General features: G+C 32.5%; 2 protein-coding genes across 2 annotated transcripts; both read right to left on the bottom strand.

Annotated features, from left to right (window-relative positions):
• Positions 1-916: 916 nt before the first annotated feature.
• LOC114415263 (NADPH--cytochrome P450 reductase) lies at positions 917-8,527 on the bottom strand. Its single transcript, XM_028379865.1, has 18 exons — positions 7,950-8,527; positions 6,997-7,056; positions 6,721-6,797; positions 6,575-6,632; positions 6,367-6,453; positions 6,254-6,290; positions 5,638-5,707; positions 5,288-5,482; positions 5,120-5,212; positions 4,183-4,408; positions 3,941-4,024; positions 3,680-3,831; positions 3,493-3,589; positions 3,180-3,329; positions 2,486-2,563; positions 2,285-2,407; positions 2,093-2,206; positions 917-1,389 (listed from the first exon to the last, which is right to left on the bottom strand). The coding sequence occupies exons 1-18, from the start codon at positions 8,241-8,243 to the stop codon at positions 1,309-1,311; spliced, it is 2,076 nt and encodes a 691-aa protein (XP_028235666.1). The 5' UTR covers positions 8,244-8,527; the 3' UTR covers positions 917-1,308.
• Positions 8,528-10,451: 1,924 nt separating this feature from the next.
• Positions 10,452-14,365, bottom strand: LOC114415264 (protein ECERIFERUM 2-like). Its single transcript, XM_028379866.1, has 2 exons — positions 13,796-14,365; positions 10,452-11,570 (listed from the first exon to the last, which is right to left on the bottom strand). The coding sequence occupies exons 1-2, from the start codon at positions 14,231-14,233 to the stop codon at positions 10,674-10,676; spliced, it is 1,335 nt and encodes a 444-aa protein (XP_028235667.1). The 5' UTR covers positions 14,234-14,365; the 3' UTR covers positions 10,452-10,673.
• Positions 14,366-14,606: the final 241 nt, after the last annotated feature.

Genomic DNA, 14,606 nt, shown 5'->3' on the forward strand with positions numbered 1-14,606 from the left:
CCTAATTCTTACCGGTTCTTTATTGGGTAATACTAGTACTATTCTTTCTGAGAATATGTTTAAAAAACTGCATTCACTCTGCTTACCTAAATTAGTTAATGAAAAATTCATTAGCATTTACGATCCACAGCAGTCACTTTGCTTATCCTCTTTGGTTTATATGTAATTATGCAGGCTTTAGAACCATTACTCCCCTCTATTGTGTGCGCGCGATATATGACGAGTCGAGTGAGACACAAATTTACATGTAAATCTAAGCAACTAGTTAATGTGAACAAAAATGACGGGTGCATCAATGTTTTCGAGCTGATGGGTCCATGACAGGAACCTGTATCCAGATTTCACCAATTTTTTTCGGTCAAAACTTTAAAAACAGTATCGCCACCAAAAAAGTCGAAGGAAGGCTTCAACGCCTTGAAAACTGAAACGCGGCAAATGGCACAAGCTATTAGCGGGTTAAATTCCCATTTGAAACTTCAACAACATAATTTAGACATAAGTTACAAGATATAAACTTGTTTTGTTTAGATGCTTAACTCTTGAGATTTCCAGTCTTGTTTCCTTTGAGTTAGTTTTTGAAGTTCTATTTCTAAGGTGTCCCGATTTTAAGCTTTCCAATACAGTAAACCTTGTAAAAAGTTTGAACTGACTTGGCCAGAACCCAAGTTTCAGCCCCTCAACATCAAAAGCCAAAAAGTTAACATCTTAAAACAATATGCACCTGTAAGATCAAGATTATGAGGTATTAGTTATTACGTTCAGACTTGTAAAAAAATTTGTGTCAAGTTTTAACAATTGAGAAAACTATCTTAAAATAAAAGGAAGGGGGGAGAAGAATCATTATGTGAATTCTTCACCTTTCAATTAGTCCTTCAACAGTACACAGACTAAGTTACAGTGTAGAACATCCACTGTATTTTTTTTAAAAAAAATACATGTTTCATTAATAAAATAATTATTCGTTACCAATTCCTACACTTAATAATACATGACCATCCACTGTAACCGGTATTTGTTTACCGATTTCTGAGACTAACTATCACAGAGTCCCCCGATAAATAATCCCACTTCAGAGGGATCCAACCTATCATAATAAGAGAATATAAAGATAACAGAAAATAAAAGAAAAAAGGGTAAATGTCCAGAAAAGCATTTCTTCTCAAGGAAACCTGTTTAACCTCCACTGTTGGTGTCCTAAATTTCCGGAAAGGCAGTGACTAATCTCAAGAATATCCTTCAGCCAATCCTGAATTTAGCATATCAAATAGCAAGGATACCACAATCTGGGCAGAAGAATGATCAGAAAAATCACCACACATCCCTTAGGTAACGTCCATCCATCTGAAGTTTTTTCACTATAGCCTCAGCCTTTGTCGAGTCCACATTTTCCTGAAATTGAATGCAGAAACAAGATCTTTAAGTCAGTTTCATTCCATAGGTATGGAGTGTATGTGCAATTGCAACTAAAAAATTCACGTTGGAATGGTGAATCAGAAAACTATAGCATTGTAAACTAAATGCTTTGCAAAAGGCTTAAAAAGATATAATTAGAGATGAAAATTTAATTGTTGTGTCCCTTCAAAAACTAAACGCAACAGACATAAGGATTGAAACGAAGTTGATAATGATTTTTTCCATATTAATTTTTTAAAACAATTTCTGGTTGGAAGAGAGAATTCCTCCAATGGCACTAAAAAACAAAAACTGATGCATAAAGTAGGGGAGTCATACTGCTAAGCCAATTCATGAAGATTTTTCACCTAAAGGTAAAAAAATAGCCTTTTGTGCTATTCAAAAGCTCAAATACAGTCAAACAATTTAGTGCTGAAATTTTCAACAAACACAGCAAATTCTGGGTTTGTACTCCAAAAAGAGAAGGCTTAAAAATCAGTCACACCTTTTTTATTGCATAAATATACTATTATACTCGCAGCTTAGCAATATTATTATTAGGCATTTGTTCCTGGTGAAGAGACTCAAGCAGAAGATAGAAAAGCTTCTCTTATTTTCTCATACTAGTTGGGTTCCGTTCTTTGAAAATCAATAATTAAGTATTATGCAAAAGGGAGGGATGATGAAAAACAATCAGCACCTGCTGCTGGACAATGGTATGAAGAGTTCGATGAACATCTCTGGCCATACCCTTGGCATCACCACAGACGTAAAGATAACCTCCTTGAGAAATCAAACTCCACAGCTGTGCAGCCTGCACATAAAAAAATTAATGCAGGGAAAAACTTATCCGGCTACATTTGATCCCCACTAGGCTGCTATTTGCACTTACTTGATCCATCATCTTGTGTTGAACATATTCCTTTTCGGCCCCCTCTCTAGAGAATGCAACTATCAATTCTGACAGAGAACCTTGTTCCACAAAATTCTTTAGCTCCTCCTCATAAATAAAATCCTATACAAACATATTGGGAAATCAGAAATTGCTCTGAAAACCCATTTGGATCTAAAGCACAAAGATCAATTAATTTACCAATCGACGATTCCTACATCCAAAGAAGAGTATTGCAGGGCCTTGTTGAACACCAGCCTCTTTGAGGGCAAATCTTTCCTGGGTAAATCAAAGATAAAGCAAGAATTAAGAACAAGCAGATGCTTATAATAATTATCACCACCTGAACTATGCCATTCATGATTGGACTAACCATTGTGAAATTTTTGGTCTATTACAATAAACTAGATACCTGTTTAACAATGATGTGCAATTAGTGATTTTAAAAAAAATACTTCTATTTCTTAAAAAACACTTCTTAGAAAAGCACTATGAAAAAGAAACAATTCGGATTCAGAAAAAAGAATCAGCTTCCACTTTTGCTTCCTTGGACAAGCACCAATTTCTTGCCACTTGTTAACTGCAGATTTTCACCTTCTGTCACTTGAAAGCAATTTTAGCCATGCATCTTGAAAAACTAAAATAAGTTATTGTTTTAGCACTTATAAGTAGCTTTAGTTGACTTCACAACACAGCAAACTGGAGCTTTCTAATAGTGACAGAATCAAAATTAGGCGCTTTGAATTTTGGTTCACAATTGTAATTGATTATTATATTATCATATAATTATCTATTTGGTTCCAATATTTCTCTTCTACGTCATTTTATATTTATCTAACAAACTAACTTTTATGAAAATTATAAACATACACACATCCATAGCATATTCACATACCTGTAAAAATCCCCTGAAAGGTGCAAGACCAGTACCAGGTCCAACCATAATAATAGGAATTGAATGATCAACTGGTAGCTTGAAATTTGATGGCCTAATAAAAATAGGAGCCCAGCTACAGTCGGGACTTTTTTCTAAGGGAATAGCATTCTGATCATAAGAGAGATTTAAGTTAAAAACAACATAAACTGATTAGGTATTGCACCCCTCGGGGAGAGATGAAAATCGCAAGCATGACAAGTTGGAAAAAAAAGAGTCCAAGATAATGAAACAGGAGCATAAGATTGCAAGTGTATCAATTGCATAGAGCTACCTTCATCCAGGTTGAACATACTCCTTTGTGAATTCTACCAGTGGGAGTTGGACCATACACCAAGGCACAAGTAACATGTACCCTTTGCGGAGCAAACCTGGACAATCAAGTAATATGATATTATCTCTTTCACCAATTATCTTATAAAAACTTCATTTGGATACTTTAAATAAGATAAGATAACCACCTAGGAGAGGATGAAATAGAATAATAACGAGGCTGTAAACGAGGGGCCACTGCAGCAAAAAAAACACCTAGTGGAGGTTTGGCTGATGGAAACTCAGCCATCACCTCAAGGAGACTTCTCTGGCTTCCAACCACCCATTTGGAGTACTCATCCTGGAAACCAAAAATTGAAAATCATCATCAAAAGAGGAAGGGGAAAAAAGGGAAGAAAAAATTTTCATACTTGCAAAAAATGACAGAAATAGGACTAAGAATTTTTTACCTTCCCCTGAGGAGACGAAAGGAACTTTAATCTTTCTGCTTCGCTAGGTTCAGATGCATGAGAAGCTAAAGCAACTAAAGCAGCCTGAAAGAGAAGTGTAACTATTTATTCCTTTTGATTAATATAAAACAAACACAAATCCATATTAAATCACACTCTTATAACCAGTACAACCAAATAAGTACATAATACAAAAATAAAAAAGAAATGGTAAGCACATAAAGTGAAGATAATATAAAAACCTTTCGTGGGGGGTTCAAGAGATCAGCATAGCGTGCTAATGCAGTACGCAGTGTGCAAGGGCCAGGGAAAGGAGGCAGGAGAGAACCACCTAGGGAAGTGCCATCCTCCTTATCAGTGTGAAGAGAAAACAATAGATCTAAATTCTGACCCAACAACTTCCCAGTTTCTTCAACAGTTTCGTCGCAGTTATCAGCATAAACACCCACATGGTCTCCAGTTTCATATCTGAGAAAATCAGACAAAAGCCATCAACAGATTTATTGAATACTATCACATAATTGGGGAAGGATATGTCTAGTTGCCGTCTGATAAAGTATGACAAAACATCAATCTATGAAGACTTAACAACAGACTCTTTCTAGCACACTCTTCTATTGGCTAAAATTCATTAGAAATCACAAAATTGTGCAAATACCATTCCTTATTTAATGAATCTCACACATGATTTTGTAGTTTTCAATAAATTTTAACAAATAAAAGAGTGTTGAAAGGAATATGATAGAGATTGTGTTGCTAGCACTCCTTATCCATAAATAACTGCTGATAACTTTACAAGTGTTTATGATTCATACTTTAGGATTGCATACCTTTAAATTTATGACAAGCTTAAAATTTGATATCTAACAAGCTTCATACTTAAAACCTTTTTTATCTATTAAACCAACATTTAATCATTTCCTTAGAATTACAAGTAAAAACCCTAATAGAAAAACTCTGTAACACACTATATTCCACCAGGACTCAATTATCGAATAATAATTAAATAATATCTGTAAAATAAGTTTAAAATTATAAAAATAATTATTAACAAAAAGCATCTAAAGTTAATACAAATAAAATAATTATAATTGACCAATGCCAGTGTTCTTTGTTTTCTTGTTTAGCAAGAAAAAATGATAGGATGGGTTATTTTTCAGGAAGCATAGTCCAACTTACGTTAAGCCAGTCCCTGATATATCAAATTCCAAATGTATGCAAGAACGGTCAGACTCGGGTTTGTGAAGCTCCCTTTGTACAGCAACATTCACCCTTCAAAAACAAAAGGTTTGTTTTATAGTCTTGTTTAGTAAGAAAAACAGTGTCAGTATGTACAATTCCAAGCACCTGCAAGGATGATGAATATCAAACACAGCATTCCCATTTGCCACGGTTACGTGATTATCATAGGATGATGTGAAAGTCGGGTCATGAATCACTACTCGATATTCAAGAATAGCAGCTGTATATGGGGTAGAGACAGTATTTGCATCATCCTCATCTCGGAGCAACTGATCCAACTCAGGCCACAAAGTTTCTTTCCTGCAAAGCCAAAGACAATTCGTGATTGATTGAAATGCCAAAAAAATAGAAGGCACCTTTCACACAATTTTATGTACAGCCAAGTGCATATTATCACAACAATATAATTGGTAGATAGATAGCGATGGTGACAGGAATCAGAGGATTATATTTACCAGGCAGAAAAATCATCTTCAATGGATTGATCATCATCGCCTAATCCAAATGTAACAAGACGCTTTGCACCTGCAGCAAACACAACTCTGTGTAAGAAGATATCTATGAAAAGTCAATTACTACTTTAATACCATTCTCAAGTATGTACAAACTTCAGAACTTATATTAGAACATGTTTTTATTTAGTATACATCTCACTTCAAAGCATTAATAAAAATCTGCAGAAATATAAAACTTAACAAGACAGTATGCTCCTAGATAGTAAACAAACTTCAATAATGTAGATTGCCTCAGAAATGACTTATAGTACTTTCTGAAAGTTTGATTCAAGTATTATACATCCATTAGACTTTTTGGAAGGCTTAATAAATACATTGATCTAACAATGCCAGGCACCATTCCACTAAGCAAACAAAAAATGAAAGTTGCACTTGTAGATTAACTTTGCTGGGGTGGGCAAAACGAACTAAAACAAAAATCAAAAGCACAAATGCCAAAAAATGAAAAGATGTAGCAGGCTCTTCAGCTTTGATCAATGACAATGATTCTGTGCAAATGCGATGAGGCAGATAACCAATTTAATAATTTGAAAATACAGGTGATAGAATTACACACCTTGTTCACTAAGATCTTCATCAACAACTTTACCTATCTGCATCAAAAGAACAGCATCAGAATCAAATGATGATTTTTTATTGTTAAATAAAAACAAAATCATCTGATATTACCTTATTAAAGTGTTCGTATTGTCTGTTACCCAGGCCAAAAACTCCATATGTGAGATGTTGAAGCCAGGTGCCCCTCTCATCTTTCCCCTAAAATTAATGCCCACCAAAACTTAGAATCATTTAAAGTAAGCCATGTGAATTATGAAATTGCAAGGAGAGAGCAAGGCCTAAGATGTAGGATTTACTTAAAAGTGATGTAACTACAAACCTCAGTAAACCATTTGTAGAATCTTGCAGCATTATCAGTTGGCTCTCCATCTCCATAACTGTCATGTCAAATCAAAATGAATCACATTCACCACACATTTCAATAAATAAATGCATTTCAACCATTTTTATGTACATAAATCTTACGTTGCCAGCATGAAAAATGCAAGAGTCTCTTTCTTGAGCTTCTCCTCATATTGATCATCATCCGCTGCATAGTCATCCTAGTTCAAATTAAATATATGTCAGACACTAAGCCAAACCTAAATTTTAAATTGAAATTCCTGACTTCCTGTACAATGATACCAAAAACCTTCTAGAACTCTCTTAGTGAGGAATCAAATATTTCAAAGAAAATGTTTGACCCACAAATCTATGACCAGAATGTAGGGATGGCCAAAATTTCATTTCAATCCAACTTACCAGGTCAACAACTTTGACAGCTGCTTTATCATATCTTGCCTTGATCTCCTCTGCCAATGCCTATAATTAAAAATATATAAAAAAAAACTCAGTAATTATATAAAACTGGCACATAACTGCCTGTAGATTGTTGTAGCTGTCCCAGGGGCCATTTCAAGCATTATGGAAAAGGGGAAGTTAGTATCATCTTTACACAAAATATATTCGCATAAGCTGCACTCATTTTCAAGCTAAATTTAGAATACTCACAATAAGCCAACTATGAAGACAGGTTACATTAGTGGGAACAGAAAGCCTAGAAAGAGGCACGAAAGTTCAGGCTTAGCTTCACCCAAAAAAGGCGTTAACATTAGAAGGGGGAAAAGTAAAAAACGAAAACAATAGTGTTGGACTATTTTGAATTCATCTGTCACATTGATTAACAACTCAAAGCATAAATCCATGGTAAAAACAAAATACTAAAATTTTCAATTTACAAAACCCTCAAATATCGACACTTTTACAGCTTTTTGACTACTTTACCTATCCAATATCACAGTTGAGCAAATTGCGGAACCTTTTTTGATTTTTCGCAGGTACTAATAACAATAAGAAAGTCGCGCAAAGCATCCGAAGCAACTAGAGGCACTGTCACTTCATCACCGTAGGCACGCCTTTTGACTATCACAATAAAGTATTTTCAAATTGACACTAACAGCATAATCATTCCTCATTCCTTGGCATCTCCAATAACAACATGAGCACAAATATTATTATCACCTATCACTATCATAACCTAGGGTTAACCAAGTCATGGCACAAGTCAAAACTACGATATCATCTTTATTCACCAAACTCAAATTTGCAATTACCATACTTCACACGAATCAATTTCTTCTTCTAATTAAAAGATCCAGAACATTCGATTCGATTCGATCCAGCAGAAGCAAAACAGGGGAAAGAGGAAATGCAACCTTAGCAAAGCCTTCAGCGGTACCGGTTTGAGTACCGAAGAAAATAGTGACCTTAGTCTTCCCGTCGGCAACATCAACCTCGTCGTCGTCGTCCTTCGGCAAGCCCTTCGGCACGATCACCGGCTTTAGCTCCTTGCTCCGATCCGAAGATTTCTTCCAGAGAAACACGAGGAGGCCGATTATGAGCGCGGCGGAGGTGGTGGCGATGAGGAGCAGCGAATCGGAGACGGAATCGGCGAGCGAGACGCCGAGGAGCGACTCAACGGCGCGGACCAAATCGGAATTGGAAGGCATCGTGGAGTCAACAACTCGGTCAAAATTGGGAGCGAGGAGGAGACAGTGACAAGTGTGCGAGAGAGAAACCTAACAGAAAGAGAAAGAAGTAGTTGTAGTGAGTGACTCGTGACTCGTGACTCGTGAACTCGTGACTCGACGCGAGAGGGGATGGGTTGGTGCAGTGGTGAGAAGAAGGAAGGACCCAGCGGGAGCTAACTAAGCTAAACCAGAAACATTGGGCCACTTCTTTCCATCGATGTCAATGGATTTCCTTTTTTCCTTTTCGCAACTTGCCAAGCTATAATTTAATTTAATAAATACCAGATATCGCCGAGTTCGCGTTGACAATTTTTACCCCTGAAGCCTTGCTTTTGTGTTTCTTTTTACCTTTCCCTCTTGCTTTTATTATCATTTTATCTTTAAAAACACACTAGAGAGAAAATTCTCCTAATATACCCTCAGGACTCACAAGTCACAACAAACAAGTTATAACTTTTAAGTATCTTGGATCCATTTTAAGCATGTTATGACTTCCATCTCTGGACTACGTGAATAAAGCAGCATATATAAGGAAAGTTTTTCATTGATTGATACTTTGCTTTTTTTATGACTTCCATAAAAAAATAAAAAATAAATCTTCTCCTTTCCACCGAATCCGTTCAAATCAGTGAATAAAATGCAAGTCTGATGTTTCTTAAATAATAGGGAGTTAATGAAAAAAAAAATTAAATAAAAGTACCTAATAGTCCTAAATTTATAAAGACTAAAGGCATAAAATGTGCGTGTTATAGGAATTTGAGAATATATTTAAGCCTTCTTAAATTTATGATATTTAATTTTTTGAAAAAAAAATATCATATGTTTTACATAATAAAGAAAGAAAGTTTTCGCTCAATTTTTCCTACCCCATCTAGAGACACTTTATTAATTTCCTTCTTAATAATTTCACTTTTTTATTTATTTAATACATTATATATTACGGGACATTTCATAGATAGTAATTTTTAATGCGCAGTTTATAAAATACTTTATTTTTAATTTTTATTTAATAATTATTGAGAGAAGAAGAATATATTTTAATGATTTTATTATTGAGTATTTGAATTTCTACATTCTTTTGTTGATTTGTATGGATTTATTTATTATATTTAGGAATATAATTTTTAAACTTAAAAGGTCAAATACAAAAAACAAAAAAACATTCTTATTATTTTTAATTATGGAAATAAAAAAATTCAGTGTTTTTTATAATAAAAAAATGTTGGTATTTGTGCATTTATTTATTATATTTAAGTATTTTTTTAAAATATTTTACTTATATATATATATATATATATATATAATTTTGTAACCCACTAAATCAAGGGAGACCTTGTTGTCTTCCTCTTCCATAACAAAATAAAAAGTCAAAACGTTCCTCCTCTTCCATTCTCTACAAAATTAGTGAACTTACAAAGTTGAAAGTTATCTGTTCAAGAGTAATTCATAGATTTTGGGAGCAAGAGACTTTTGTACAACTCTAATGATTGGACTATTTCTTTGAGCGTCGTTGGTACTCAAATTTACATCCATAAATATAACTAGTTTTTTTATAAAAAAAAAAAATTCTTACCATCAATCATTAGACGATATAATTGCTATTAAAAATTTTAGGATTTTTATTCTTTGTAATTTAGTATTTTTATTTTATTCTTCTAAAATAATTATGTTTTAGTTCTTATATAAAATATATTTATTTTGTTTTTTATTCTTAAAATATTTAAATGAGTGATTTATTGTTCAAAACGTTATCTAAAATATTATAATAACGAAAAATAAAATAAACATATTTTATAATAATTAAAATAAAAATAATAATTTTATAAGGACAAAAATAAAAAAAAATATTAAATTACAAAAAATAAAAATATATTTAAAATAAAATTATATTACAATAATCAATTTTTGTTTCATTCATACAAAAGTAAGGGTAATGAAAGCATGTGAAGAACCCATTGCAACTCGTGTGGTAGAATAAATACGTAACTAGTATAAGTTGTCAAACGATGTCTCTTACACAAACATATTTAATATTTGAAAATACTTATTAAGTTAATTATCTGGTTTGAGTGAATTTACATTCAGATCTTTTAAGGAATATATTTAATTTAATTAACAAGGTTCTCTAACAAAAAAATTAGTCATGATAAAATTAATAAATTCTTTACACTAATAATATAAAGAAAATTAGTAAATAGTTGTCTGAGCTAATACATAAAAAATGATCAATATAATTTTTACAAATGCTTTTTTTATCCAGTCCAATTCCGTGTAAGACAGTGGATAACCAAATCATTAGTATTTTATTACCGGCAAACATACTAAATGCAATAACAAATAGATGAAAAACAATCCACACGACTTAAACCAGTTTTGCTTCCAAAAATAAAAAAACACGGACACGAACAATTAGTGTATGCCCCATTCTCCTCCTAGCTTATCTTTCAGCTGATATAGTTCTTCACGAGGCAAAGAAACAGTAACAATCCTTCCATTACCACCATCTTCGTCATCTTCTGGTGCTGGAAGAACCAAAACAACCCCTTTATCACTCACCCCACGAAATGTACAATTTGCCATAATTGGTTTCTGTCCATTCAGATTCATCCCATCATAAATATTAGCTTCTTCCAAATTCACAAACGTCAAGTTTACCCCATAAACTATAAAATCCTCTTTCCCTTCATCTGCCTCCACCAATTTTTCCATTACATGGTTCTCAACCATCTTGTTCTCAGCAATCAGCTTCACCAATTCTGAAATTTCATATTTCCCAGTCGAAAAATCTGCTTCAATTTTGCTTAACACTAAGAAGCCATTGGTGGGGAATTCGTTTTCTGCACGATTAGATTCACTAGTACATATAGTCACAACATTTGGTCCAATTTTTTGGCCCCTTATGTTTGCTATACACTTCCAAAGTAATGCTGAAATAATTTCAAAATAGGTGGTGGTCTTGGCCTTATTGGTATTGTCATTGGTTTGATTAAATGTGGCTGTTACCAAATGGTGAAGTTGTTTGGAAGTGATGTGAAAAGAGTGAGTAGCCACATCGTGGTAATTAGTAGCGAGCCAATACTCTCCAAGAATATTTGTCTTTTTAATGGAAACTGGAGGGTCATCAACAATGGAATTATGTGAGATTTTGGGTTCAGGGAAACTTGACACATGAAGAGATTTTGGTGGAGCTTGACCTGCTAGTATTTGACTCCACTTGGACAGGAAATTAAATGCAGAAAAGGCATCTCCAAGAACGTGAGCCCAGCTTAATCCCACGGATAATCCTCCACATTTGAACCAAGTGAACTGAAAAGAGGTAAACATAATAGCATCTCAGAAATTCAGTGCCTTTGAGCCCAACATCAATACTTAACTAAGGAATATTTCAAGTAAATAAAAATCAAAATAGTAAATAGTTTAGATTTCATATTTTTAAAAAATTATTAAATAGTACTAAATTCCTATTTTGAGAAAAACTCATTTGCAACGAGAAAGGACGTTATATACGTTTATTACTTTTAAATAAATGGTTTTATATTTATATAACAAGATATAAATGCAAACAATGAGATAAAAGAAAAATTAGCAAGTAAGAAACTTAATAAAAAAATATTGGAAAAAATTGAAAATTAAAAATATAGTTAAATTTAAAATTATAAATATATATATATCTTTTTATATTCTTATAAGTGCAGGTAATTTTTATTTTAGTTATTTATTTTTTTTATAGATTGTAAAAAAAAATATAACAATTTTTATTTACATTTACATAGACTTTATCAACAATAGAAAAAAAATGTAATATCTATTTAAATATTTTATATTATACATTATCTTAAAATAATTGTTCACCTAACATTATTAAATGAATGTTAAGTTATTATCAAGCAATAACATGATTATTTTAAAAAATGATTAACAAAAATTAAGTATAGATCAATTATATTTATAAGGTTAAAATATACTTAAATTTAATTTTATATTCTTAACAACTTTCCAGTGTCTGGCCTCTTGGCTCAGTCTACATTAAATTTTGTTCAGTATTAAATGGCAGTGTTGGATCTTGGATCATAGTTCACTGACTTCTGTCAGTACTTAGTATTTGCCCATATTAAATCGACCATAGATCATAATAAAATGCCCACTTTGGGCACCCTTTTTCATACATGACAATTCAAAGTCACCTGATCCTGAGAAGTTTACCGAAAAACTATTATTTTAGATTTTCTTGTAATTAATTTAAAAAAGAATTACAATCGAAATAATTTATTCAAAAACTAAAAAAAAAATATTTAAAATATCTTAAAGTGAATGCTTTATTTACACGTCAAAATAAACGTAGTAAAAATTATATTTGAATAACTTTTAAAAATTTGTGAATCTTATGCGTAAACTTAACTTTTTCAATGAAAAGAAGAAAAAAAATCATATACGAAAGTAAATATAAAATATTTGATAAATTTAAATTTATATTTTTTTTATTAAACTCGAATGTAAGACTTTGTTTTCATGAATATATGAAGGTTAACTCTTTTGAAAAATTAATTTAATTTTATATTTTTAAAACATTGAAATTACTTGCTTTTAATTTTCATACTAACAATTCGTAAAAATTAAGCTCTTATTACATTATGAATTTAATTTATAACATATCATCTAATTACAGACTCTTATGTATGATAAGATTATTAAATTTATAGTAATTATTTTAAAAATTACATTTAAATGATTTTTTTTATTATAGTAATATAAATATATGTATCCTGTATTATGGAATTGTTAACACACGCGATTTTAATGTTCAAACGAAAAGCTAATGAATAGAGACGGCGAAAAAGGAAAGTAACCTTCATTTTGACGGGAAATAAAAAATAAAAAATTTATTTTTTTATTAAGTCAACATTTTTTAAAAATTTTCTCTTTAATTAAATAACGAAAAATTTAAAAAAAAAATAGTTTCCTTCTCGCGTTTGGACTTTGGTCCGTTCAAACGCGTGGCTGGTATATGACGATACGTGATGTTTATAGGTTAGAAAAGTACGTCTAACATAATTCCATAACTATTATTCTATTATTAACCGCATATATTTTTTTTAGTAAAAACCATATTTTAAAAAAAATCGATTAAAATTTATAATTATACATTTATACATGAACAGTGAACACCTAATAATAATAGAAGTGTGTTTCTTTAATGTCATGTAGAATAATAGAAAAGTTATATTTTTTAACTTTGTGATATATTTTTCATTTTGAGACGTGTATATCGAAAGAATAAAGACTAAATGAAAGACAAATATAAGAGTATATAATAATAAATATATATTAATAATGTAAAAGGTAGTATTTACATTGTCATAAAATTATAACTTGTCATGCATAATAATTACATTAAACTTTATGATGGTTTTTAAGTAGTGGACGTAGAAATTAAACTCTAAAATCAATAATACATAGCATTAATCTTTTTCATGTCAAAAACGATAGAAGTTATCAAAAGAGAGGCGTAGTAATAAAAGTAGACGACGTACCTTGACGAAAACGAGAGGAGAAAAGGCAAGATCAGGTCCAAGCACGTGATCATGGACAAGTCCTTCAACGGCGCCGTTTCCGTTTTCACGGAACCATTCTTCGAGGGTTCTGTCGCAGTGCGACTCAGCGATGCGAACACCGGCGTCGTTGCACTTAATAAAGGGGCGTCCGGATTCGGATCTTCTGACCCGACCCGAAACGTGGTAATACGGGTCGAGAAGCGGGAACATGGGTTTCTTCAAGTCGGAGATTGAGAGGCCTTGAACGGCTTCGGAAGTGAAGAAGAAAACGGGTCGTATGTAATGGAGCTTCACGAGGAGGTCCATGTAGTTGAGTTGAAACGCACCGTTTTCATCTTCTCGAGGGGTTGCTGGAACCACCGTTGAAATCCTCGAGCTCAGAGGGGGGAGAGTGTCTAAATCGGGTAGCGAACCCATTTCCAGAGTGGGAGTAATTGCAGAAGCAAAGACAGGGAGAGAAGGTTGGGACTTGGGAGTTTGGAACAATATTAATACGAGTGAATGTCCTCTACATTGGATTGGTTGGGACTTGGGAGTGCTTTTTCATTTATAGAGGAAGCAAGTATACCACCAAGCCCAAGAACCAATTAGTGCCAAGTTATTCAAACTTCCCTCTCCAAATTGTCACAATAAATTTCTTGATTTTGACGATTTTTTTAAGAATTTGCCATAAAATATTTTAGATAATAAAGTTTTGAAACGACAAAAAAAAATGGAATTAAACCACTTACTAACAAGTGAAATACCTTCCTGTCGAAAAAAAGAAAGAAGTGAAAGCCATATTCGGCCG

The sequence above is a fragment of the Glycine soja genome, chromosome 6 (genome assembly GCF_004193775.1).
Source record: "Glycine soja cultivar W05 chromosome 6, ASM419377v2, whole genome shotgun sequence".
Lineage (NCBI taxonomy): Eukaryota > Viridiplantae > Streptophyta > Magnoliopsida > Fabales > Fabaceae > Glycine > Glycine soja.